This window comes from Thunnus thynnus, chromosome 1, assembly GCF_963924715.1.
Source record: "Thunnus thynnus chromosome 1, fThuThy2.1, whole genome shotgun sequence".
In the NCBI taxonomy this organism is placed as follows: Eukaryota; Metazoa; Chordata; class Actinopteri; order Scombriformes; family Scombridae; genus Thunnus; species Thunnus thynnus.
In genome coordinates, this window is record NC_089517.1 from 7,580,541 (window position 1) to 7,605,004 (window position 24,464).

The 24,464-nt window shown below is 38.7% G+C and overlaps 1 protein-coding gene across 1 annotated transcript in view; it reads left to right on the forward strand.

Moving 5' to 3' along the window:
• LOC137168899 (protein kinase C-binding protein NELL1-like) overlaps window positions 1-24,464 on the forward strand; it is a 280,046-nt gene that overhangs the window by 188,020 nt on the left and 67,562 nt on the right. The window contains exons 13-14 of the mRNA XM_067571791.1: window positions 1,719-1,844; window positions 23,392-23,514. Of these exons, the coding sequence (XP_067427892.1) occupies window positions 1,719-1,844; window positions 23,392-23,514 (249 nt within the window). The remainder of the gene's footprint in view (window positions 1-1,718; window positions 1,845-23,391; window positions 23,515-24,464) is intronic.

A 24,464-nucleotide genomic window follows, 5' to 3' on the forward strand; every position in this document is an offset into this window, starting at 1 on the left:
TTTAGGGTGGAGTAGTGCTTGAGGACAAGATGAAAATTGGATTCAGGTACTGTTTCACAGCCTCAAAACAGTGAATAAGTTCCATGTTTTTGATGTAGCAGATCAATGCTTTTTATACTGAAGGCTGAAGGCCAGCCAGGCTTTGTAAGCCTGAATACACGATCCGTCTCTCTTTGATTGTGCAACTCAACACTCCTACTGTACATTCTTCAAGGATGAAATTTGCCGAGAAAAAACCTCTGGGTGTTGCATGTAAGTCAATTACATACTTCATACAAATTCATTCTGTTGTAAGGGGACAGTGTGAGCTGAAAAGCTCAAAGCCTGAATGTATTTATCCAAGGAGAAGATATGGAAATACTCTCCTCTCTCTCTCTCTCTTTCCCTTAAAGGTACACTATGCGGGATTTTACTGAAAAACAATGTATAGACTGATACAAACATAATCCCTCTTAATCATCACTTATGACTCATTAGAAGTGTGTGGTGGGGTATTTATCTGCAGAGACCCCACCCTCTGCATGTAAATTAATTGCTCTCTCTCTCTCTTGCTCATTGGTCTTTGGAGGACAGGTCAACATGAATGCCGTGTGTTTACAAACACCAACCGACAAATGCTGCATAATATACCTTTAAGTGTAGCATAGAGAGTCTCCTAAGTGGTGGAAAGGTCCTTTTTTTACCTGAGGAAACTGGTTCTCTGCTGCTTGCATCCACATAAATACACTGGACCATACACACGCACGCGCACACACGCACGCGCACACACGCACACACATTTAGACCCTTCTGCATAACACCTCCCTTGTGTGTTTCCGATCCCATTTCATTAGCAGTCATCCAGCTCGGCTAATGTCTCCCCGAGCACCGCGTTTTAATGCTCATACAATGTCTTTCAAGCTACATTAGGAAGCGAGAGAGATTCTGTGTATGAAGAGAGGCTGTAATGTGTCATGATATTAGCTGTAACGTTATGGATGTAAAGATGCTACTCTCCTCTGTCCTTCCCAGGTTACCAGCCCTCATCTCGTCAGCGCTCTCCTCTCCTCTCTTTTGTTTCCCCCCCCCAAAATTATTTCCTTTTCTCATCTCTTCTCTTTGCCGTATCCTCATTTCTTTCCTCTTGTTTATGGCTTCAATTAAATTATACTTGTTATTATTAGAGTTGCTTTCATTACTGTAAATAAAATAAGATTATGCTAAAGGTTTCATCCGCCTCTCGTGTCAAATGATAATGTAATTTTCAGAATGTCATTTCAATAAACAATAAGTACAAAACGCAATTATATCCTCAACATGAGGTGTGTGTTTGCCTTTGTGTTTGATGCTGTTGTTTTCATACACATCAAGTCATTAAGGAGCAACTTAGCAGCCACTGAAAATCTTGTTTTTGCTGACCTCCCGTGGTTTCATTTCTCACCTTGCTGAAAACTGTGCTTTGAAAAAGTTGCCTTGTTATTCTGTGTGATTGATGAGAGAAGGCAATTTTGGGGCTATTTTTAGATGGGTAACTCTCCGTGATAACCGTAAGCAGCAAGGTGAAGCCCAGAGACATTACTGTTCCAGTGTGATTAAAGCAACAGTGTTGCAACAGTTCAATGACTACTACTCGCCAGCTTCATCAGTCGCCTGAGGAATCGCTCTGTGTGTCGTCATGGTGTCTATAGAGAACCGTCACCCGGTTATAAATCCACTGTATCTGCTTTCTTTGTTCTCAGATATTGATGAGTGTGCGACCCAGATGCATTACTGCCAGTCCAACACAGTGTGTGTCAACCTGCCCGGCAGCCATCGCTGTGACTGTCTGCCAGGCTTCATCAGGGTGGATGAATACTCCTGCACCGGTACGTCTGCATGGAAACACATCACTGATTCTTCAGATCATGCACACACAGGCACCAGTCAGTACAAAGATCATCATCAAAACCATCAAGTAGTACACTATTTTCTTTTTCTTTTTAACTTTTAACTTTTTAATCAGGAGGGAAACAAGGAAAGGTGTTGTTTGTACAGTCTGCACATTGCAGAACTGTACTAATGTACTGGTCCATCCTATGTGGGAAACTTTGATAGCAAACCTGAAAAAACAAAAGGTAGCACAGATTGCTACCTTTTGAGCTTCTATTCTGCATAAGTTATAAAAATTTGGAATGAAAGAAGGCAAATTTTGACTTGGATTATGGTTCTGGGGCTTTTCAGGTCTGTTTTCCAGTGGCTTATGAGCTGGAAACTTTGTTTTGAGTATGTTTACAGGTGATGATAGCCCTCCCACTTCCCCTTGATTCCAACTCTGCAACCCTCTGTAGGCTCACTAGAAGTGGGACAGTTGTGGTTGGTTGATCTAAATTGAAATATCACCATATATTGGATGAATTGGATGCATGAAATTTGGTACAGATATCCAGTTCCTCAGATGATCAATCTAATGAGAAGAGAAAAATGGAAAACCCTAGTAGAATACCTCTTTATTTTAGTAAATGTACTTTGTTATGCATATAAGAAACATCGAAGACAATCAAACAGATGAATGAGTAAATCATTATTATTATTAAGTTGGATCTAACATGTATGTTGCCTCCTCTCTCTGTTTGTTTTACCCCTGTACTACAATGATTGCAGTTTTGAGTCTGACTCATGCCAGCCTGCAGTGACTCCCACGTGTTAGAAAACGGTAGCTTCCATCAGTTGTCGGCCACATGGCTCTGCGACAGTGATGCTCTGTCTTTTGTCCAGAATTAAAGCTTTCAGAGAGAAGTGAATACAAACTGATTGATGAATACCTCAGCGGTTGTCTTTTTAAAGGTCGGGGGAATCAGCGTGTGATCGACAAGAACGGGTGATTGCAGCCATTCAGTTTTTTTTAATGGCTCGTCTACAGTAAATATTCAGAGTAAAAATATCCTGCTTCCTCTACATCCCTCATATTCAAAAGCAAAGTCTGGGAACAGATTCACCAACATATTTACCTTCTTTTAACAACACAATGCAAATGCTATATCTACGTTCATCCCTGTGGATCTCAAGCAATTTCTCAACGTAGCACAGCGACACCTGCAGGTTTACTATGTCTCTCCTCTGAAGGGACTCAGAGCAGCATGCTTTCTCGAGAGTGAATGGGATCTGCTTGGTTTCTGCTCAGTGTTTCTCTGGAGTAGTGTTCTTTAATTAGCTCAGAGTTGGCAGCCACGCAGGGACAAGGATCCATGGACAATCAATCTATTTTGCAGCTTGTAAACTGTCCTGGCTCCTGACTGAGAGCCCAAGGAGCACTCTACATCTGCTGGGAGAGATAAATCCTCTCTCTGTCTCTGTTTCCCTCTTCCGGCTTCTCCTTCTTACATTGCTCAAGGGTTTGAGATCCTCTAAGTGAATGTAAAAGAGTTAGCGTTCACGGCACAGGGTGGCGACTGCTCATATTTCACAATGCTAACACGATTGCACATTAGCTTCTGTAATTGGAGTGTCGTGCTCAAATCTGTATTGTTATTCTTTGTTGTGTGTCTGTGGATCTGGAAATGTTTTTGTTAATGATATTACTGTCACTGCATTAAGCAGGACACACAGGCACACCGGAAACCAGTTTGTAATTAAACAGAGAAACATTCTATCAGCAATTAGCGAGGAGCAGAAATTCAGAAGCTATTCTGATGTAATAGTGGAAGCTGAAATTAGCCTGCTGTGCGGAACTGTAGAGCTTTTATCATTAATCATAACAGAGGTTTTGCATTGATTGTCACTCACATCACCTCCTCATACCAGTGAGGAGGTGATGTTAGGTTGTTTGTAGAGCTCTAAAACCAGGAAGGAAAAGCCATATTAACGTCAATGATCCATGTAGTATACCATACGGTTAATGGTCAGTGGTTAAAAAGTGGCCTGAAGGAGGGGAGACACCGTTTTTTTAAGATTTCAGTTGTTTAATCTATGCAATATTGATTATTTTTATGATGGGGCATTATTTCATAAAATGACCATACTGACCAAAAATGGAAAAGTGATAATTTTTCACTCATTTTATTTTTATAGAAACTTTTAGAGCACTAGCAGTCTGTGAGGCTTTGTTTTGCATACATAATGTTGGTGCCCTGCAGGAACACTAGGTAAATGTTACAGGAGGATTAGTAGGCCTGATCAAAATCAAGGTCCTCAATAGATATTCATGTTGATGGTTGCATTCAGAAAAATGTGTGCTTGGTTAGCAGTGGTGAAGGACGTATTCATATCCTTTGCTTAAGTAAAGTTTGCAATACCACTAAAATCTCTAAAACTCCACTGTTTTATTGTTACTACTGATGCATTACCGTGGCAGCATTTTGTAGCCAGTCGGGGTAGAGCTAATTTTACTCATTGTAGATAATGATGGGTAGTTAAACCTAGTTGATTAAATGTTTTGTGTGATCATTTTGATCTGCAAAGGAACTAGTAATTACAGCTGTCAGATAAATAAAGCATAATGTTTCCCACTGAAATGTTGTGCAGTAGAATATAAAGTAGCGTAAAATGCAACTTAAATGAAAGTAATGTACAGGTAGGACTGGATGTACCAATGTTGATTACTAATCTACATAGCCCATTAGAAGTAGTCGCTTCACATTACCTCTCTTCTCTTTAACTTTTATCTGTCTGTACATAATTCTGCAGTTTGTGCAGATTAGTTTAGTTTTTTTCATACGTATGCACAATTGCAGGTGTTGCATGTTTGCCACTCAAGGGTGAGTGACCGTACTGTGACATCACGTACCTTCCCTCTTAATGTATAGAAGTCACTGATAGCAGTATTGTGTTTGCCTTTTTTGCCTCAGGCCATTGTGTGCAAGTCTCTACGGACATCAAACGGCTCTAAGCTTCATGTGACCACAAACTTACCTGACATCACTGTAGGCACCTTTCAGTCATTCAGAACGTTACCCTCAATATTACAAAGGGAGCAACTTCATTCTCAGAGGAATAAAATGTCACCTTACACGACAAGTCATGTATCACCTTTTGCATTGGACGTTCTCTGCCTCATCTCTCTCTCTCTCTCTCCCTCTCTCTCTCTCTCTCTCTCTCTCTCCCTGCTGTTGTCTGCCCGGTGGACAAGCCTGTCCTTTGTGAAGACAGGGCCCTGTAAACAATAGGAGGCTGCTGTAATTGTGGTTCCACTTGATTTCACCTCTCTATGAAAGCAGGCAAGCAGCTCTGGGGAAACAAGGGATGGACAGAGAAAGGAAGAGAGGTGGCAGGAAGTGTGAAGTTCTATAGCTTCCTTGTCAAAATGCCACTGAGCTATAGTCACATCCATGTTTATACAGCCCAAATCAGTTCACTGTTAGTCCAGGACGACTTTACCTGCTGTCTCCATGTTGTTCAAAATAACAGGCTGTGTCCCCATTTAAAGGAGATTTGATGTGATAAACTTATTATGTGTACATAATTCATAGAGTTTGGTCAACGCTCAACACTGCACTTCACAGTGGCTGCCTGTCAATCAAAAAGTGTGGGTAGGATGATGATGATGATTTATTTTTTCCTTTGGACTTTCTCACATCCGGATTAACCACTTTATGAGGCCCTGGAACAAAAATGAGCTGCTGATGAAACCACCTTTCCTTTTATTCTCTGTGCAGTCTATACAGTTTTTCTAAGCTGAAATAATAGCTGGCCCCAGGTTTGCATATTTGAGTATGCACCATATTATCACAAAACTGAAATAATAAAGGTCTTCTATAGTTTGACTTCACAAAATCTCCTGCCGTCTCTCGACTTCTTGGATGCTGTGCTTTTTTCCCCCATGCAGCTCTGATCCTGATCACACGGAGGCTACATTTTACATTCTGTGTCCTTGTTTACTAGGTTTAAGAAAAAAAACTCCTCTGAGGTTGACTTGTTTTGTTTATGTCTGTGAGATCAAATAGTTCCAACCAGTCACTAGAAGCCCTTCCTCCATTTTTTATTGTTGATGGTGCGCTTCTACAGGCTCATCCCTGTTCTCCGACGAATGGACAGATGAAAAAAAAGCTGTGTTGGAGTAGAGTTTGTCCGCTAAGAGCTGATTTTTTTTTTTCAGTTTGAGGCACTTGCAGCGCTCCGCCAAAGGCATGAGGTGCATTGGGCAGATAAGACCTTGTTCAGACAAGAAACAGATGCAAAAAAGGTGCATTGATGTGATGGAAGTTTTGACAAACTATCCCCACTGCCCTGTCCAAACAATACAAGTTGCATTCTTCCGTTACCTATAGGAACCAATTAGAAAAATGTGCCCTTCACTGCTAAATCACATCCAATGTGATTGAAACTTTGGTGTATATCAAGGAAAGACTTTCTTGACATGAAGTGTTGAAGAATAGAAAAGCTTTCCTGGCTGTAGGGTGAATTACTGCAGGTAGAGCGACATTTATGAAATAGATTTTTTTCATGTGGATTATTGTTTAATAATGTGTTGAGCTGAGACTCAAGTTAGCAATAGATAGATAGATAGAAACGTTATTGATCCGGAGGGAAATTTAGGCATCCAGTAGCTTATATGAAACATATGAAACACACAAGAATAAAAGAATAAAAACACAGCGGTGAAGTGTCTATCCACCAGAACTACTACAGAGAGCTGTCACTATGATGGAGTATGTGCAATGCAAGGTGATTATTGGAAATAAATATATAAACCAATACAAATACTAATTGTGAATAACGTAAAAAAATATTCGTAAGCGAGTATTTCATGTTTGCGTGTTGTTTACGTCCCCAGTGTGTACTCACATAGTCAGTAACTGACACTCCAGCAGCATGCAGGTGAGCATGGGTAGCAACGGAGAGGCAGCATCACACCTAATAGTCAATTTCACCCCGCCATCGCTGTGAGAAGTTGAATAGCCTTTTGGCCTGGGGGACAAAAGACTTCTTCGGTCTGTCTATTGAGTTGGACTGAGACTGCAGTCTACCACTGAACATACTCCTCTGCCTTGAGAATATGCCGTGCAGAGGGTGGTGGGCATTGTATATATAGATACCAGTGTTTACCCTCAGTCTTTATGGTGCAGCGCAAGCAGAACTCAAGTGATTTCCCCCATGGAAGGTCATTATGATCTCTGACTTCATGTGTTAGTGGGTAATCGTTGTCTGCCATAGGTAATTGTGGAAATGGTTTTCTGGCTCCCAGTGTGTACTTATCTTATGATCTCTGGGTTTTAGAGGAATTGTTGTCTGCATTAAGCAGACACTGATAAGGCACACAGTTACAGATTAAACCGCCGGAACAAGAGGATTAAAGTGCTTCCTTCCTCTCGGCACCTTCCTGTAAATAAACTCCCAACAGCTGGTTCAGCTCTGGCCTGCAGATAAAGTGTTGTATAGCTATTTAAAATGGATGCCTCTATTTGAAGCTCTAGCTTTGCACACTGTGTGACCAGGAGAAGACTCATAATATATTTAATCTATTAAAGAGTTTGGTGACTGCCAAGCTACAGTTTATAAACCCTTCAAAGTGGACTCAAGACACTGTAGTTTATGGACTGTTACAATGTGAACAACATATTCAGGCCAGTATTGTTGGCTGAGTTTATCACAAACTTATTGTATTGGTGTATATGTTGGCAGATAACCAGTAGTTTTTTTTTTTTCTCGGATGATTTATTTATGTGTTGGTGACCCTTATTTCTCCTTAACTGAAATATAAAACTTTTTTTGGCCTTATTTTTTGTTTATATCTGTGAGTTAAAGGGAAACCCAGGTTTCTGTCCATCACAGCTACACTTAAGGAAAATATTTAGCCGCTAGAAGTAGTGGCTAAATGTTGCAGAGATTTGGGAAAACGTGAACTCTGGCAAGAATGACGTTGATTGGGGAAAGGAAGACTCATATGGCTTTAGAAAAAAAATAAATCCAACATAAATCATCTCAAAATCTTAATTTAAATCTGACTGAAAGTAAACACATTCTGTCCCTTGGAAAAACCTCTATAGCTGTTTTATCTACAACAGCTGATTTCCAAGAGATACACTCCATGGTCAGCTGTATTCATACGTGCATTTTTTTACACTCAAATATCTATCTATCTATATATATATATATATATATATATATATATATATATATATATATATATATTGGAATCACATATTGATGGCTGAAGAGCAAAACCTCCTATCTGAAAAATGCACTTTTTTGAGAAAACTAAAAAAAAAACATGTTGTTTTTTTGCAGAATGGTATTTGTTAAGGATACCCAATACGTAATACACTGTTTTTGGACTATATATTAATATATTATGTGTTAACAATACCATAATAACCATACAAACATACAGTAAACAATACCACATATCCTTAACAAATAGCATTCTGCAAGAAAACTAGTTTTTTTAACCCTCCTGTTGTCTTCTCGTCAACCGTGCAACTTTTGTCCTCCTGGGTCAATTCTGACTTGGGAGGACAAAAGTCCACAGATGCTATAAACTTTAATAAAACACCCAAAATTCAATGAAATTAGTGATCATTACTTTTACTTGCAAAGTGTGTGGTCTGGAACCATCCATGTGATTTTCAGGCAATTAGATGAAAGAAATCCATATTTCTGATATAAAAACATTTGAAAACGGGTCAAATTTGACCCGAAGACAACAGGAGGGCTACACAAGTTTTCTCAAAAAAGTGCATCTTTCAGATAGGAGGTTTTGCTCTTCGGCCATCGATATCTGGCTCTAATCAATATTCAATAATCAATATTCTGTCCACCTGTGACTGCTTTATTGTACCTTTAGCTGCATTTTAACTGTATTGGTGGTATTTTAACTATATTGATCGAATTTGGCAGATTCAAGTGTTTACTTCTGGTCGACTAATCCTTTAATCAGACAGCAGCCATGTCATGTGCCGCTGCCTTTGATCCTCGAATGAATATTTCTCTTCTATCCTTGTCTACACTCCGCTAATCAATACTTGACTTTATTTCCTTATCAACCTGCTGTTCGTAGGCAATATGCTTTGGCTCTGCTGTATGGCTGTCCAAATGGAGCTGTCATTAATTTCATGCATCAGTTGCTACACATTCTCCAAAATTCTAGCATTGGGGAAGGCTGCATCCCCCTCAAGACACATTATATATTTAATGAAAATTTAATCAAATCCAATTCCAATTATACATGTAATGAATGTGGAGCTCAAGTGTGGCAAGCCTAGTAACCTTGGCAACCCTTCCTGTATACATTGACTCTTCAAAAATGGAGGTCACGCTGTCAGGCTGGCTCGGCATCAGCCAATTTAATAAGCCCATCAAACACAGTTTGGAAGAGGAGTCAGTTAAGTTTCCCATAGTCCTTACTTTCATCCATTTTAATTGGTTCTGAGCGGTCGGTGTTTATATTTAGCTTCCCCATAAAGATTTGATATGTAAGGAGTGTTTCTTCCTGCTCATCAGCAGACTGTACAACATCCAGAGTGATGTCTGTCGTCACGTTACGCTATTTTTCTTTGAGCTTCAACTCTTCTTCTTTGATGCATTGTCTTCCTTTTCCCCTGGATGAATACACACAGAGACACGTGGAATAAAAATGCACTGTGGGTATGGGATGGATGTTTACTGACAGAGTACCTTAATGGAACATGCTTTCATTAATGTGAATTGCAGCCTAAGCATCTTTATTGCCCTGAGCTCTATATTTCATTGGGTAGTGAAGGAATTGCATTATCTTGCTGCCTCTGTGCTGCTGCTACACAAAGAGATGAACAGGGGCGATCGGGATATTACTGTACTATAAAGCAAACTCAACATTAATGCGCAGCTGTAATTCATGATGTAAATGAACATATTTGCAGCTTAATGAGAAGCACTTGTGTTTTAAAGTGCCAGGTCTTAAGTGCTTCATGTTAATAATAACATGACTGTAACACACACACACACACACACACACACACACACACACACTGCCTCAGCAGCCGTGCAGATTTCTCTTTTGGTGTCACTTGTCCTGCCTCCCTGCCGGACATTGATCACATTTTAAAATGTGCTTATTTACTCTGTGAAAAGTATTTAAACGTAGTAAATGATGTAGTAAAATTGTCGGGCCTGTGTTATCGCTGTTCGGATATTGAGCATGAAATTGCATATGTGCATTGTGATGCATATTGAAATGGTGTTAGTAGGTTCAGGAAGTACTCTGCTGTCAATGAATTGTAGGGAGGCCGCAGGGAGGGCGTCATTGGTTTCTGAGTGTGTGTGTGTGTGTGCGTGGGTGGATGAGAGTTGTGTTGTACCCAAGCAGCAATTACCATGACTTGAGGCTGAAGCCAATGCAGAAGTACCTTAAAGTGCAACGCCACTGACGGCCGCTAGATACTGGCTCCAAAAAATCCCTGCCTCCAGTGAACTCCCATTCAAGTGTCAACGTCTCTCTAGAAATACTAAGTCAATAATTTTTTTAACAAGTTATTACGGTCTCAATCACTAAATTTTGTGTGCTGGTGGTTGTTTTGGGAATTATTGCTCTATTAATGAGATTCAAAGATGTATAGTAGTTTTGATATCTGCTCTATTGGTGTTGATTGACAGCTGTGATTGACAGTTGGCTCACTTGCTGCTCTCCCCGGTTGAGTCAGGCTATAGTAGCAATATTTCAGTAAGTTTAATATTACTTGATAGCTCCTCCAGCCAACAGTTAGCATAATTTAGTGAAAGTATCTAATGTTAGCCCAAGTGTGCTGAAATATTTTGGGAACTGGGTTTTACTGCTTGGTCTTCTTGTTTACTTTAGGTAATTTAAGCCCAGTATTGGCTTTTTGCTGCCAACCACCATTTATGCTCTAGCCTGATGTGAAATTTGAAACATGACACAAAATCAACAAACCACACAACTAAATAAATCTTTTATCTGTGCCTTCCAAAATGAACCATACCCTTATAAAACAACTCATATATACAGTTCCAGTCAAGTTTGGACACATTTTCTCTTTCAAGTGAATGGGAAGGTGTGTCTGTACTGTTCCTATAATTAACATGTTTATATTAACAATGGATCATATGACTATTTGTATGTCAAATGATTTGCTTGTAATTAGGAGCCTACAGAGAATCATAAACACAAAATGAGAATCGTACACACAAAATGCAGCATACAGAATGCTTAAAGCTCTTCACCAAAACACTTGTCTTATATCATAGCAAAAAGAACGACAAGGTCATATACAGATGCATACGGCCTGGAAACAGTTTTCCAAAGCACACTCTTAAGATGTGAGTCACTGCAAGGCCACTTCTTATCCCTAACACTGTCTGCTCTGTCTATGTGTCTACACTGGAGGCATTCAGGTACAGTGTTGAGTGTAGGTCACCTGTGTTTTGGAAGCACACAGAGCCCAATGGCTGTAGTCAAGCGCATGAAACTGAGGAAAAAAGACATGAAGCCTATAAAAATACGCTTCGGGCAGTATGTGGGCTGTGTGGACAGCTGTATTGATTAAAATAGAAGTGTACTGTTCTGTCAGACACACGTGACATGGATGACTGAAAGACGGAGCTGAGACGCTTTCAGTCTAGACAAGGTGTAAGTATGACAAAGGGTTGCATGCATCTTAAAGTTATATCAGACATTGATTCCAAATTTAAACCCTTACAGTAAATGTCAACTACAGAGGTTGAAGGTCTAGTTAGGTTTATATAACTTAATCTATTTGTTTAAAGTAAAGAAATATTGTCTTCATGGTTAAAAGAAACCACACTGACTGTTTAAAGGAAACAGAATGTGAGCCCCAGGTCTCTAATATCAAAGTCTAGTACTTTTGTGTACTTGGCAAACACATTAGTTCATGGTGGTTCCCAGTGACATTTAAGCCAGACCACACTATGGTAGTACCCAGATGTACAGGACTGTCGTTGCAGCCCATCCTCAAGCCCACCAGAGGGTCCAAAAACTGAATATTAATAATGGTGGGGGATGAAAACACCACAGTAAGTGTCCACAGAAAAAACTAAATAATTCATGACAGCAGGAATAATTACAGAAGTCATTCTTTAGATGATTTAATATTGAACTATTATCCTCAGGATGTTTACATATAAGTAAGAAATGCAAATACATATTGATTTGCATCTTCTTTCTGTTTTTAGTTTTTTTTTAATTAAAAAAAAAAAGGACATTTTGACATTTTAATAGAAACTAACCTTGTGCATATCTTAGTGCCTTGGTTGAGTGATGACATTAGTTATACAGTCAAGAATAAGAGATGTAGGGAAGAAGTAGCACATAAATTTCCATCATCATAAAAGGACACAAAAAGTCACCAGAATGCAAACAGGTCTCTACTGTTCTTTAAGATAATTTGTTTAAGCCACCTTCTATCTTCTTAACAATAACATTTACTCATTTCTGGACACATAGCTTTCATGCAGTAGCACTGAAATCTAATTAATTGACCGGCAAGTCAAAAGAAAACTGCTTCTTGAACTCCAGATGCATTACTGCAGGAAAATCAGAAATTTGCTATAACTAATTTCATGGAAATCCATGTCCTCCAGGCTAAATGCTATGACAGGCAGTCAATATTATTTTCCCACAGGACAAGCACAGGACAGATCTCTGCTGAGTTCACATTATGTCAAGATGAGCAGCACGGCCGAGACAGAAAGTTAACATGACGACTTTGCGTAAGCAAAAAAAAAAAAACAAGACAGAATAAAGCCTTGGAAAATCCTGCCATGCTCTGTTTTTTTATGGGCTTGTCACTGGCCATTAAATTTCACATTACTGAAGTGTTCTGCTTGACATTATTGAATGAGACTACAGTAGGAGCTTAAGAGACGAGAACATGTTTTTAGAAATTTATTATGCAAAGCAAAAAGTGAATCATGAGGTGTTGGGTTTACTCAAAGACGCCCATTTACAAATAACGGTTCAGAGCCCTGCAAATGGGACAGAAGACAGAAAGACAGACGAAATGTGAAAGTAAAAATAAAAATATGAGAAAAAAAAACAGCAGTCATGACAAAAACAACACTGAGCTCAGTTTAGTTTCTCTGCAATCTCTGAATCCATCGGCTATTGTCTGACAACGATTTAGCCTCTGGGGGCTACAGCCAATGTTTCGGGACAAGACTTCCTCATCTGTGTCATTGTTTACAGTCCGATTAGCAACTTGAGACGTGAGAACGACTTTTACGACCGCATGGTTTCACAAGTAGCCAGTTTAAACTCACTTAACATTTTAAAATAACTATAACGACTTTGTTTAAGGTATTTGATTTGCAAAGGCGCTATTGGCGCACAGCGTTTTTGTCTGATATTTTTATTTGCAGCCATGTCTATAACGAGACCACCAGTTCTGTTTTTGGCTTCTTCGTTGCTATGATTGTAGTGTATTAGAAGCTCTTTGGTTACATACGGCCCCGGGAGAATCACCAATTCCTGTAATTTTTTCAAAGGCAACTGTATAATCCACTTTGAAAGCAATTCATTTCTTTTACTACACGAGTCAAACGTTCCTCCACACAATACACAAAAATTGATACTTTTTGTTGGTGTTTTAGGTCCAGACGACATTTTAGCCAATGTTTTCTGCCTCTTTCGCCCCCCACACGGACTTTTGCAACCAAAGCATGTTCCTGTAGAAATCGCTGCCTACATTTCATATGCCATCCCCGCTCAAACGTGATTGCTCAATACTACTCAGACTACAAACGGAAACCAGAACAGTTCCGATACCAAAATCTTGTCCCTTGTCTACAGATCCTGCAATTCATCTGCAGATGTCTGTTTATAGAAATTAGTTTCTTTTTTACAATGATGGAGATTGATCAGATAAAGTAACAGAGAAACAAACTGTCATCAAACTAAATTGGTGAAAAGATTTATGTGCTGGAAGAGAGTGTTTTGTGTGGAGGAAAAGTTTTTTAAAGACTCTGGACAGATGCCACTCAGTCAGCTGATGGGCCCACTGTAGCACACTCTCAACCTGAGTTAGTAAGCAGGTGGACACAGAGATTAAATTATAAAACTGTACATCATTATACAGACATTACTTGTATCTTTAAAGGAGTGCTGAGTGATTTTGCTATGAATTATCCTGGAGATCTTTCCTCAACCTTAAAGACAACATATGTGACACTGATTATTGGACTACACTGACACTAACACAATGACTATGTGTTAGTTTAAACTGTAATTATTCTGTTGTTTCATCTTTGTTAAAATAATGGCTTTTTTGCCTTTTAGACACAGATCTCTTATGGGAAAGTTCCATTTTGACTTTAGGGCTGCAACTAACAATTATTTTCATTATTAGATCACTCTGAAGATTATCATACTAATCGTTTTGTTAGAAAATTGTGAAAAAATGCCTGTTATAATTTCTTAGAGCTGAAGGTGGTTTTATCCAAAAACGAAAGATATTGAGTTTACTATCATGTGTGACACAAAAAAAGCTTAAAATCCTCTCATTTGAGAAGCTGCAAACAGCAAAGTTTTGCAACTTTCTTTAAACACTGACAAAAACGATTAGTTACTGATTAATTTTCTGTCAATCCACTCATCAATTAATCGACTAATCGTTACAGCTCCAGTTCAAACATAACTTTCGAGACCGGGTAATACCGGACATAACATACAAAATACGAGGCAGCAGATTGTTTCCCACATTATGTTTCTAAGCTGTCTTGTCTGGTACAGAGACAGAGTTGTCAGACCAATTTCTAGCCATTTCTACAAAAGTAACGTAGCAATTTATCTGTTTTGTTTCATTTTCAGCATCTTTAGCAGGCAGCTGTTTTCTGTGAGAGCTCTAAAAACCCACTGTACGCTACTTGCCCAGGCAAAGTTAGTAACTACCTGGGGAGCATAGCTAGTGGAGCATTTAGCTGGGGAGATGAATAGTGTTAAAAGAAGCCAGTGTTAACTGTTAGCTTAAAAGGTATGTCATTGTTGAGTTTATAGCTTTTTTCTGCTGCCACCAAATGGCCAAAAAACTCACTTAATACAGGTTTAAGGTGTCGCAATCAAAGCTTTGTTCCTATTCTGTCATGCTATGATTGGTTTGTACACTTTACACACAGGTTCTATGTAAAAATGCTGTAATTGCATTATTTTACTGTTAAGGACTGATTTTATGTTAAGTATGTGCTATATTTCTACTGACACAGCAAACCCGCCACCCCTCACTCCATATTGACTCAGATTCTTCCACTGTGTCTGTCATTAAAATAGCTTATAATAGTGTCCTCTATTCTCAGCGGCATCAAATCACTCAGTGGTCCTGTAATATTTTAGAGTGAGTGAGGTTTTGCAACAATAAGAGCAAAACCCCTGCTGTGTCTAATAATAGGCCTTAGTAAGATATGAATAAAAGGAATTTACTTGTTTTATACTAATTACCATCCAAGTCATGTATTTTCTTAAAGAGTAATCACTATCTCTTATGACACACATGCTCAAACATATTATACTACACTCTACGAAATGTCATTAACTATTAGTTTGATCCTTCACACTTCAGAACGGATTACATTGAATTTCACACTAGGTCAGAGCTACTTAAGATACATGATTAATATATTTACATTTGAATAAATATTTGAGGCATCTGGATGTCTGTCTTATCCAGAACAAATTACAATAAGAACAGCAGTCCAGGAAGCTAAAATTAGGAAATTTTGAGCATGACGAGCTACTAGAAGTGAAGAGCCATAAATCAGAGACAGCAGTAGAAAGGAATATATTTATGTAAAACAGGAAAATGCTTGGCAAAAAACAGGTTGTCATCGCCTTCCAATATGATTTATATGAGCGTTTTCTGATGTGGTACTCCTTCTGGCTAGGCAATAATGTTTGTCAGTGTTTTCTAAAACCGTAACAAATGACTGTTGATTGATATGAGTCTATGGTTGAGGTTTGGTTAGGTTTAGCACAATAACTACTTGGTTAAAGTTATGGAAAGAGCGTCCATGGTTAAAAGAAACAGTTGTTTACTATTGGTTAGAAAATTAGATGGAACCACAGTTCTACAGAGCCTTTTACCCTCATTATTCCCATACTAGAGGTGTGTAAATGTAAACATAGGTGATCTTAAATGTGTGACAAATGCCAACCAATGCTGAAAAATCCGCTATGTTATGTATATTTCATTACTCTGAGTCTTCTGCTGAGATATCAGACAACCAAAGAAATGTTCTCTACTACATTACAATTCTGCACCTAAATTTGTGACTTAGTTCTTAATGAGATTGTGTCCAAAATCACTTTGCTCAGATTGAACATGAAGCAAATGCTGTGGACACACATTAATAGTTCAAGGCAGTGCAAAGTGAGGAAAAAGAGCACCTCTTCACTGAAAATGTTACAACTTTACCACAGAAATTTGCACAATTCCAAGGCTTCCACTTTACCTACAGATACAAAAGGCATAAGGAGAAAAATAAAATACTACCACAGCTTCTGGTAAGTGTTTACCAGTTAGAACATAAGGTGTTTATGTAAATAAAGAAAATAAAGCAAGGCATATATTCACTTTGTGTTTAATGTGAACACATCTTGTGTTGAGTAATTGTACATTTATGCACTTTAGTGGCTTAAAAAAGTCCCACAATTTATTTAAACTTGTAATTCCCATAACATTTACTGCTTTTTGCCTAAAATCCCTTATTGCATTTCCTCATGGTAGAAGTGTTAATTACTGTTATGCGACATTACTTGTCGGTGATCCGTACTGTATTTCAGACACAGCTCTACATAGTTCTTAGTTGTGACCTGGTCATCGTTGGTCCCAGTAATTCTGTGAAATAGGAAAATAACCTCAGTCATGCCTTCAATCCTCCTGTTACTCCGTGTTCTTCAGTGCGTTGACAGTGCAGAAGCCATTCTGAGTGTGACGATCGCTGTCTGTAGTTCTGATGATCAGTCATTATGCTTCATTAGCCCAGTGCTCCGGGGGGTCACCTCGACATGTCCGAGCCTGACACCGCATCACTCTATTATAATCACTAATTAGACCAAACCTGACAGAGATGTGCTTCATGCTCACATGAGGCTGTTGTTATCTCCAGGAGATTCACGGAGCTTACTACTGTCAACGCTGTAACTTCCCTGTGACACGATCATTTATCACCGGATATGGTTATTGCATTTTGGAAAAAAAACAGAAACCCTAACTTGTAGATCTTATCAATCTGTAATGGTTAGTAAATGCCATTAATTATTCTGCGAGAACTGTAATTTGTTTTTCATTCAACCCACCAAACAACAGCTACGACACCTGATTTTTGATGCTAGTGTAAAATAAGTCAAAATTTATTGAAGCCAAAAAGTCCAAACATTTTTAAATTAAAGCTGCACAAGCATTATTTTTAATTAACATTTAATCAAATGACTCAGAAGGTCAAACAGCTCCCAATGCAGTTATTAAATGTGAAAAAAAAATGACAGACGCATTTATAGGATATGTAAGACAACGTTCTGTGAATATGTCCAATGGTAATACATTTAACCCATACAGTAGGCTACAGGCAATAGTTTTCGTATTGATTTTAAAATTCAACCAGGTCTTGCACCAACCTCTTTGTCTTAGATAACGTTTTAACCAGAAATGCCCCTCAGGTCATGGTGACCATGATGAGGCAGCTTTTGGCTTTTATGCTCTGAGCTTCCTGAAGATCTTGCCTTAGGATCTGAGAGCAGCCATTTCACTTTTATCTTCTTTCACATTAATGTAATAACTCCCTTCTCTCCCTCCTTTCTACTGTCTTATTCATTTGTCAGTCACCTGTAAAGCACTTTGAACTGCACTAACTTGTATGAAAGTCTTCTATACAAGATGGAAAAAAAGCTGGCCGAAAAATCGAACACCTCAAGTTTAGAAACTTCTGGCTTCAACTTTCTTCCCTCCTTTGAGTGCCTCTGCTGCAATGCATTTTTGACGAACATGCCTCCTTCTTTCCAGTTTTACCTGCTGCACCCTGCTTTTGGAAGAATTTATAGCCCAATACACATGAATGTAGTAACATACGTGAGTCAGAAGAAGATAGACTTGCAGCCTAATACATTTAGATACATCCTTGCATCTTTAATTTACTTCTTCCTCATATCCAGCTTTCTTTCCTACCTTACCTCTATCTTTATCTCATTTGTTTCCTTTTTCTTCCTTCGTCCCTTCCTTACCTCCTTTTTATTATATATATATATATATATATATATATATATATATATATATATATATATATATCACATGTCGAATAAAAGATGTATAACCTGCATAAAGAGGCTTAATCACAAGCTATTACACAGTTTATTTTATTATATATAAGATATATGATGCATTTTAATCACAAGCCATTACACGGCTGCTGGAGTAAACAGCTTTATTGATTAAAACTGAAGAATTTCTTTACCGTCAGATGAGCATGAGACATATGAGACATATGACTGAAATACGCAATTGAAACGTGTCTGGTGTGGACAAGATGTGACCCTAATTTAGAAACGCGTTACTTTATTTTATTATAGTAAAAAAAAAAATGTTAATCTAGCTGGAAAAGCAGATGAACCTGCTCAGCAGTGATCCCTGAACACATTTTTCCAATAACCTGAATTGCATGTGTGTGTGTGTTGTACTGGAAATATTAATATGACATTACACTTTCCACATTTAGACCATTATCCGCAGAACATAGATAAGGATTTATTACTTATTCGGCTTGACAGTTTTACACATTATCCATCAATTCAACTGGAGCATCTGTCAGTTTATGAAGTACTTCAACTCTGTAATTTCACATTGGCCTACGGACATTAAACAGCTTTAATTTGCGGTTGCGGCCATCAGTGTTTTGATTGTGTTGCTCTCTCTTCCATCAGCTCACATCCATTAGCACACTGAATATTTAATCATGTAACTCTTCTTCTGTTATGTAGCCCACTTTTCATAGGCCTTCACATAAACTCTTACACATCCCACCAGCACTGTTGACATTCACCTCTACTTTATGGTTCAGTGTGGGGAGGAAATCCTTGGGAAGAGAAAAGCTAAATATTTTCTCCCAGTCGCTTCGGGGCTTCATGAGCAACACTCATTAATTAAGGGAAATATATTAGTCATGACTCCCACCGATGCTTTTGCATATTAATGAGGAGTGTGTGTTTGAGTGAGTGTGTACCTTTTTGTGGAGGCAGCCTGAGGAGAAGTCCTGCCTGGCACTTAAAGATGCATTTCATGGTTTGATAAAAAAAAAAAAACATACTTTATCTGTGCAGATCTATTGTAAATCCCCACTGCAGCATCCTCAAATGTTGCTTTCCAATATATTGTTTATAATCAACTAAAATCATGTTATATTCTCATTGAAGATCCCGTAACTGTAGCTTAATCAGTCTGATAAGCTCAGCGGTTGAATCAATAAACACCTTGCCAAAAATCAATTAATCCCATATTTATAAGCAACAGGGAGATTCATTATTATTATTTCATGTTGTTATAATTATGTTCTTTTTAAAAATGTATGAATAAAAAAAAAAAAAAATTCCTTTTCCTCTAATAGCGCATTACCATTTAAGCAGGGTTATGGTGGCCTCAGGTCAACCGCAGAACAGCCTCATTAGGATCTATCGGTGTGGGGCTCGTTAGCGGAACATGTAGCGTGTCATGTGTAACATGTTAGCGTGATGCAACTGTGATTACCTTACTACAGCAGACTGATGCAGTGCTGAACTGTGGACTTAAGAAACTACAGCTGACAGAAATCATTCACTCATTCACTGTTGATCACAATAGGACGCTTATGAGTCCTAATTAATCAGTATTGCAGAGATGTATTTTACATGTCTGTCATCTCAGGAGCAGAGACGAAGCATGTGTCTTTTCCACATATTTTGATATGTAACAGTAGGGAGAGGAAAGGTGTAAATAATAGAATATATTTCATTTAGCTGCTTTGGTTTCAGCGTCCTGGTTTTGTGGATCCTGGCTTACTCTCACACTGGTTGTGTTCACTACCTTGTTCACTCACTCACTACTCTCTATATAATATACATTCAATAGTGAGCAGTAAACTTACTAATCATCATCTGTTTGCATTGTCATTGGCAGCTCTGTGGTCGTACAACGGTAATTTTGCATCTATAAAATGCAGGGTATGGCATTGTGACATATTGTAGTAGATAAATATATATGCTCAAACACTAATAAAATGGGTAGAGTGAGGGTACATATGTGAGGGAGCGATTTTGGACACACTTATTAGTAACACCTGTGCTTCTTCTACTGACAAGTCAAAATGTCTACTGTGGAGAAAGGTCTATAGTGGTATTTTTAGAAAAGGGAAGCATTCATATTGTGTATTTTGTATGTTTCATTGTGGAACTTTTTGAGTGCACCCCTTTGTGTGCACATATTGAACAAACAATTTGGAAATGTGGATGCTCAAATACACAAACTAAATATGCTATGTGGAAATACTAAACAATTTGGGAGCACAGACGTTGAGCAGGGCAAACTACTCCTTATGCTAAGGAGTAGTTTGTTTATATGGATTATTACTATAATACATGGGTCACTGTTGGAACCCATTGTAAATCCAAGCTACTTTTCTGAGCCACCTTTTAAGCTTCAGAAGTTTTCAGATGAGTATTCCTTAAACTTTCTCCAAGGTCCTCAGCAGATGTGGTGAACCATCAAAATCTGAGAGAAGTCAAGGATATTTAGTAGAACGAAAAGATACATTATTGCTATGCAGCAACGCATATACATTTCTGATGGAAAGACTGATCTTTAGTGGAAGGTCTTTAAGTGATGGTTCATCAAACACTGCCTGCAGTAACTAATCCCACTCTTTATTCCCTCTGCTCTTTAGCTAACAGTGGTAACCAGCAGAATATTAAACACTGGCCCTGAGCACGGACTTTACAAATACAGCACAGTGTACCACCATGTTCTTGAGTGAGTCAGCCATAATTTCATACTGCTGACCTTGCACTGTTTCGTACGATACAATAGTGTCTCGCTTTTTACAGTCATAGAATTTACTCAGCTCATGACGGATCACCTAAACTTTCAACCCAAGGATAAGAGAAATAAGAGAAATAGCAATTGCAAAGTTTAAATATGAAATAACAGCCCTTCTCTCTGTTGTCAGCATGAGATACCTCAGCTGATGTAATACCTTTTTTCTGTGCTGACTTTTGATATTATAGTTTTAATGAGTTATGAAGCATTCATCGGTTTTACGTGAAAGTTACATAGCACAGCGAGATGCTTTATGTATGAGTATGAAGCAAAACATCACATGGAATGGCATATTTTCATGTCAGTTTCAGGTCACAGCCATATAATTATACTATGAGGAATCTGATACTTTTTTCCCCCTTTCTGGTGACTCCAACTAAAAGAGTTGCTGGATTTATTTATTTGATGGAAGGAGAGTTGTGCCATCTACGGTGCAGATTATTATTTATAGTTCAGCAGCGGATATCACTCACCGATAGAACCACCACAACATGTCATACTTTAATTATATTCAGCCACATTAATTATGTTTACATTCCTTTATTTACTTTGTGATACAAGTGACAGTGTAAAGGTGTTGCCCTGGCTCATTACTGTGATGGAGAGCGGTGATAGCAGTGAGCGGTGGTGACACGTGTTACTGAAAAGGAGAAGATAACTGAAAACTTTTCCCAACTTGCCTCATGTTGTCTTCACAATCAACAATCCGGCATCAGAAACATGTAAGATAAAACACAAGCATCCCGAGCTGACAGTTCTTAAGGTCTCCGTGTGGTATCTTTGTAGCTGTGGTCTCATATTTAACCATTTAATAATATTATATTGGGACACTGAGGCTTTTTAAGGAACTGCCTTCCTGTAACTGATGTAAACTTTCTGAAATTAGTGGTCTGAAAGCTTCTAGAGAGGTCAACTTGTTTACATGATTTTGTGAATGTTAAGTGTATTTCTTGATGTTCTGTCTCACTAGTCACCAGTGTCTGAGTCAACATCGTTACACTAATTGACGCTGATACTGAGCAATCAGTCAGCACACCTGGTACGCATCAGCTGTTGCTACTAACACCTGATGGTGATTTTCTAGTAAAACTGGAAGCCAGAAAAAAGCAACTGTGCCTCTGTCTTTGTCACTGTGCCTCAACCTTCATGTTATAATATCCATTTCATATTCATTTTGAAGGTTGCCAAGCAGGACTGGAGCCAGATGCATAAAACTCTGTGTAGTTTCATGAATAAAACTGTGTGTATGCACAAAGCCAGAAATATGCATACACGTTCTTTTTCGTCAGATTTATAAAGCTATGCGTGTCGATGGTTGTGTTTCATAAATTTCAGTATATTGAGGAACTGGGCACACATGCACGAGTCTCATTTCCACTCCCACAATTAGCCATAAATGGATGAAGACACGCCCTGAACCAGCTGTTCCACCGGTCTGTCCACCTGTCAATGAAACAAACGGGAAAGAAGTGCCGTTTCACCGATTGTGTTGCACTGGCAAGGTTCTCCAACAGAAGAACAGCTAGCATAACACACAGCTGTGCAGCTCTTTATACCGTCTATATCATTAATTCATCACATGGACCTCTAAACCATCGTCAGCAGTAATATCTCAGAAATGTAATTAATGATTATTTTGCAGCACTCATATCTAAACTGACTTTACAAGGTATGTCACAACTAAGGATAAAATAAAACAAATGCACAATACAATGTTGACTCCTGTGTAAATTAAAAGAATGATAAATTATATTTATATCACACAAAAGTAATTAATCGATGTTATGTTTATAAATGTGCCTTTGATTGGCATTTTACTAATCTCTGTGTAAACACACAAAAAAAAAAAAATCACACAATCAGTGCAGCTGGTTATCAACCTAAACAAACAATGTTTTACTAAAAGATTCCATCTCTCACCTTATATTTCATCTCCACCTCATCGCCTCATCCTCAGATCGCTTTAGAAAAACATGTGCACGCGTGGTATGTGTGGTTTTTGTGCATACACATGGTTTATACATCTAGCCGTTGGTGCCTGGAAGCATGGATGTTCAGAAAGCTGGCTGATGACAGGAGAAAAGCTCAGCTGTGGCCTCGTACTTTCAGCCAATTAGCTTGTTGACTGTCCTCAGTTCAGCAGAGTTTCCATGGCTTCTGAGCTCAAAAGAAATGAGCAGTTTTTCCTATGACCTCTCCATCTTTTACACACAACTAACACACACACACACACGGGTTTACTTAAGTCACTTTTGGGTATTCACATAGACTTACATTCATTCTCAAGAGACTTTCCCTCACCTTAACCGTAACCACTACTTGCCCTAACCTTAACCTAACGCTAACCTTAACCACCACCATACACACACACAATCACACACACAAATAGCTACTCTGACTGTGGAGTCTCTCTCTCTCTCTCTCTCTATCTCTCCCTCAGAGCATGACGAGTGCGCCAGTGGCCAAAATTCATGTGATGAGAATGCCATCTGCACCAACACCATCAGAGGACACCTGTGTACCTGCAAGCCAGGCTACGTGGGCAACGGCACCATCTGCAGAGGTAAGTTCCTGCCCCGGAACATCCCCTCAAGCATGTAGATACACACACACACACACACCAAATACAGACTAAAAACCTCCCTCCACATCCTCTGATGGTGACTGAACCTCTGCTCCGTAACATCATGGTTGGTCTGGTTCACTCCTTCTTCACATGACCTAACCAGGCAGCAGCTGCCATATGATGAGATGATGAAAATTGATTCTGGGCCTGTTTCAGCCTGTTTTTCCACATGTGTGCCTCCTCCCCCTCACTGCTCACCCTGCTCCCTGTTGACCCGTTGCCCCACCAGGTGCCTCACCCGATTGGCCCTACAGCAGTGTCTGTGGTGGTGTGTGTTGTTCATACAGCACTGTGGACCAATATATATATATTTATGCAAAAAACAAATGAAATCTCTTTTTAAAAGCCTCCATTCAGTCTGCTGATCATAGACCTTTAGAGTGTGCTTAGTGTATTCCAATCCAATAGCTAAAGCACTTGTGGGTTATGTGCTATAATTTCCACAAAATGAAAACAGGGACAGTCAATGATTAAAAGTGGAAAAGTGCCTCAGTGAAAGAAAATTAATAATTCCCGAAATGGATATTCACCACTCACCCACCACAGCACTGTAGGCATTAATTTGCAGATTTTCAGATCAAAACTCATTTAAATTGACCACATTTGTCTGAAAAGTAAAAGTTTTTTAGACATCTCGCTGACATATCCTTTGCTTTAACAGCCTTTCAGTGACTATATTTCAGTGCAGTTAACAGCTGCACCATGTTGAAATACAGTCATTGAAATTCATTTTCAGTACTTACAGGGAGCCTATATTTTGTGGCATACAACATATTGCATTTAATATTAATGATCCCAATCATGTTTTTTTTCATTTTATATTTCATTTTGAGTATACAGTATGCCCATACCAAGAGGAATATTTATTTTTTTCTGATGCAATACTG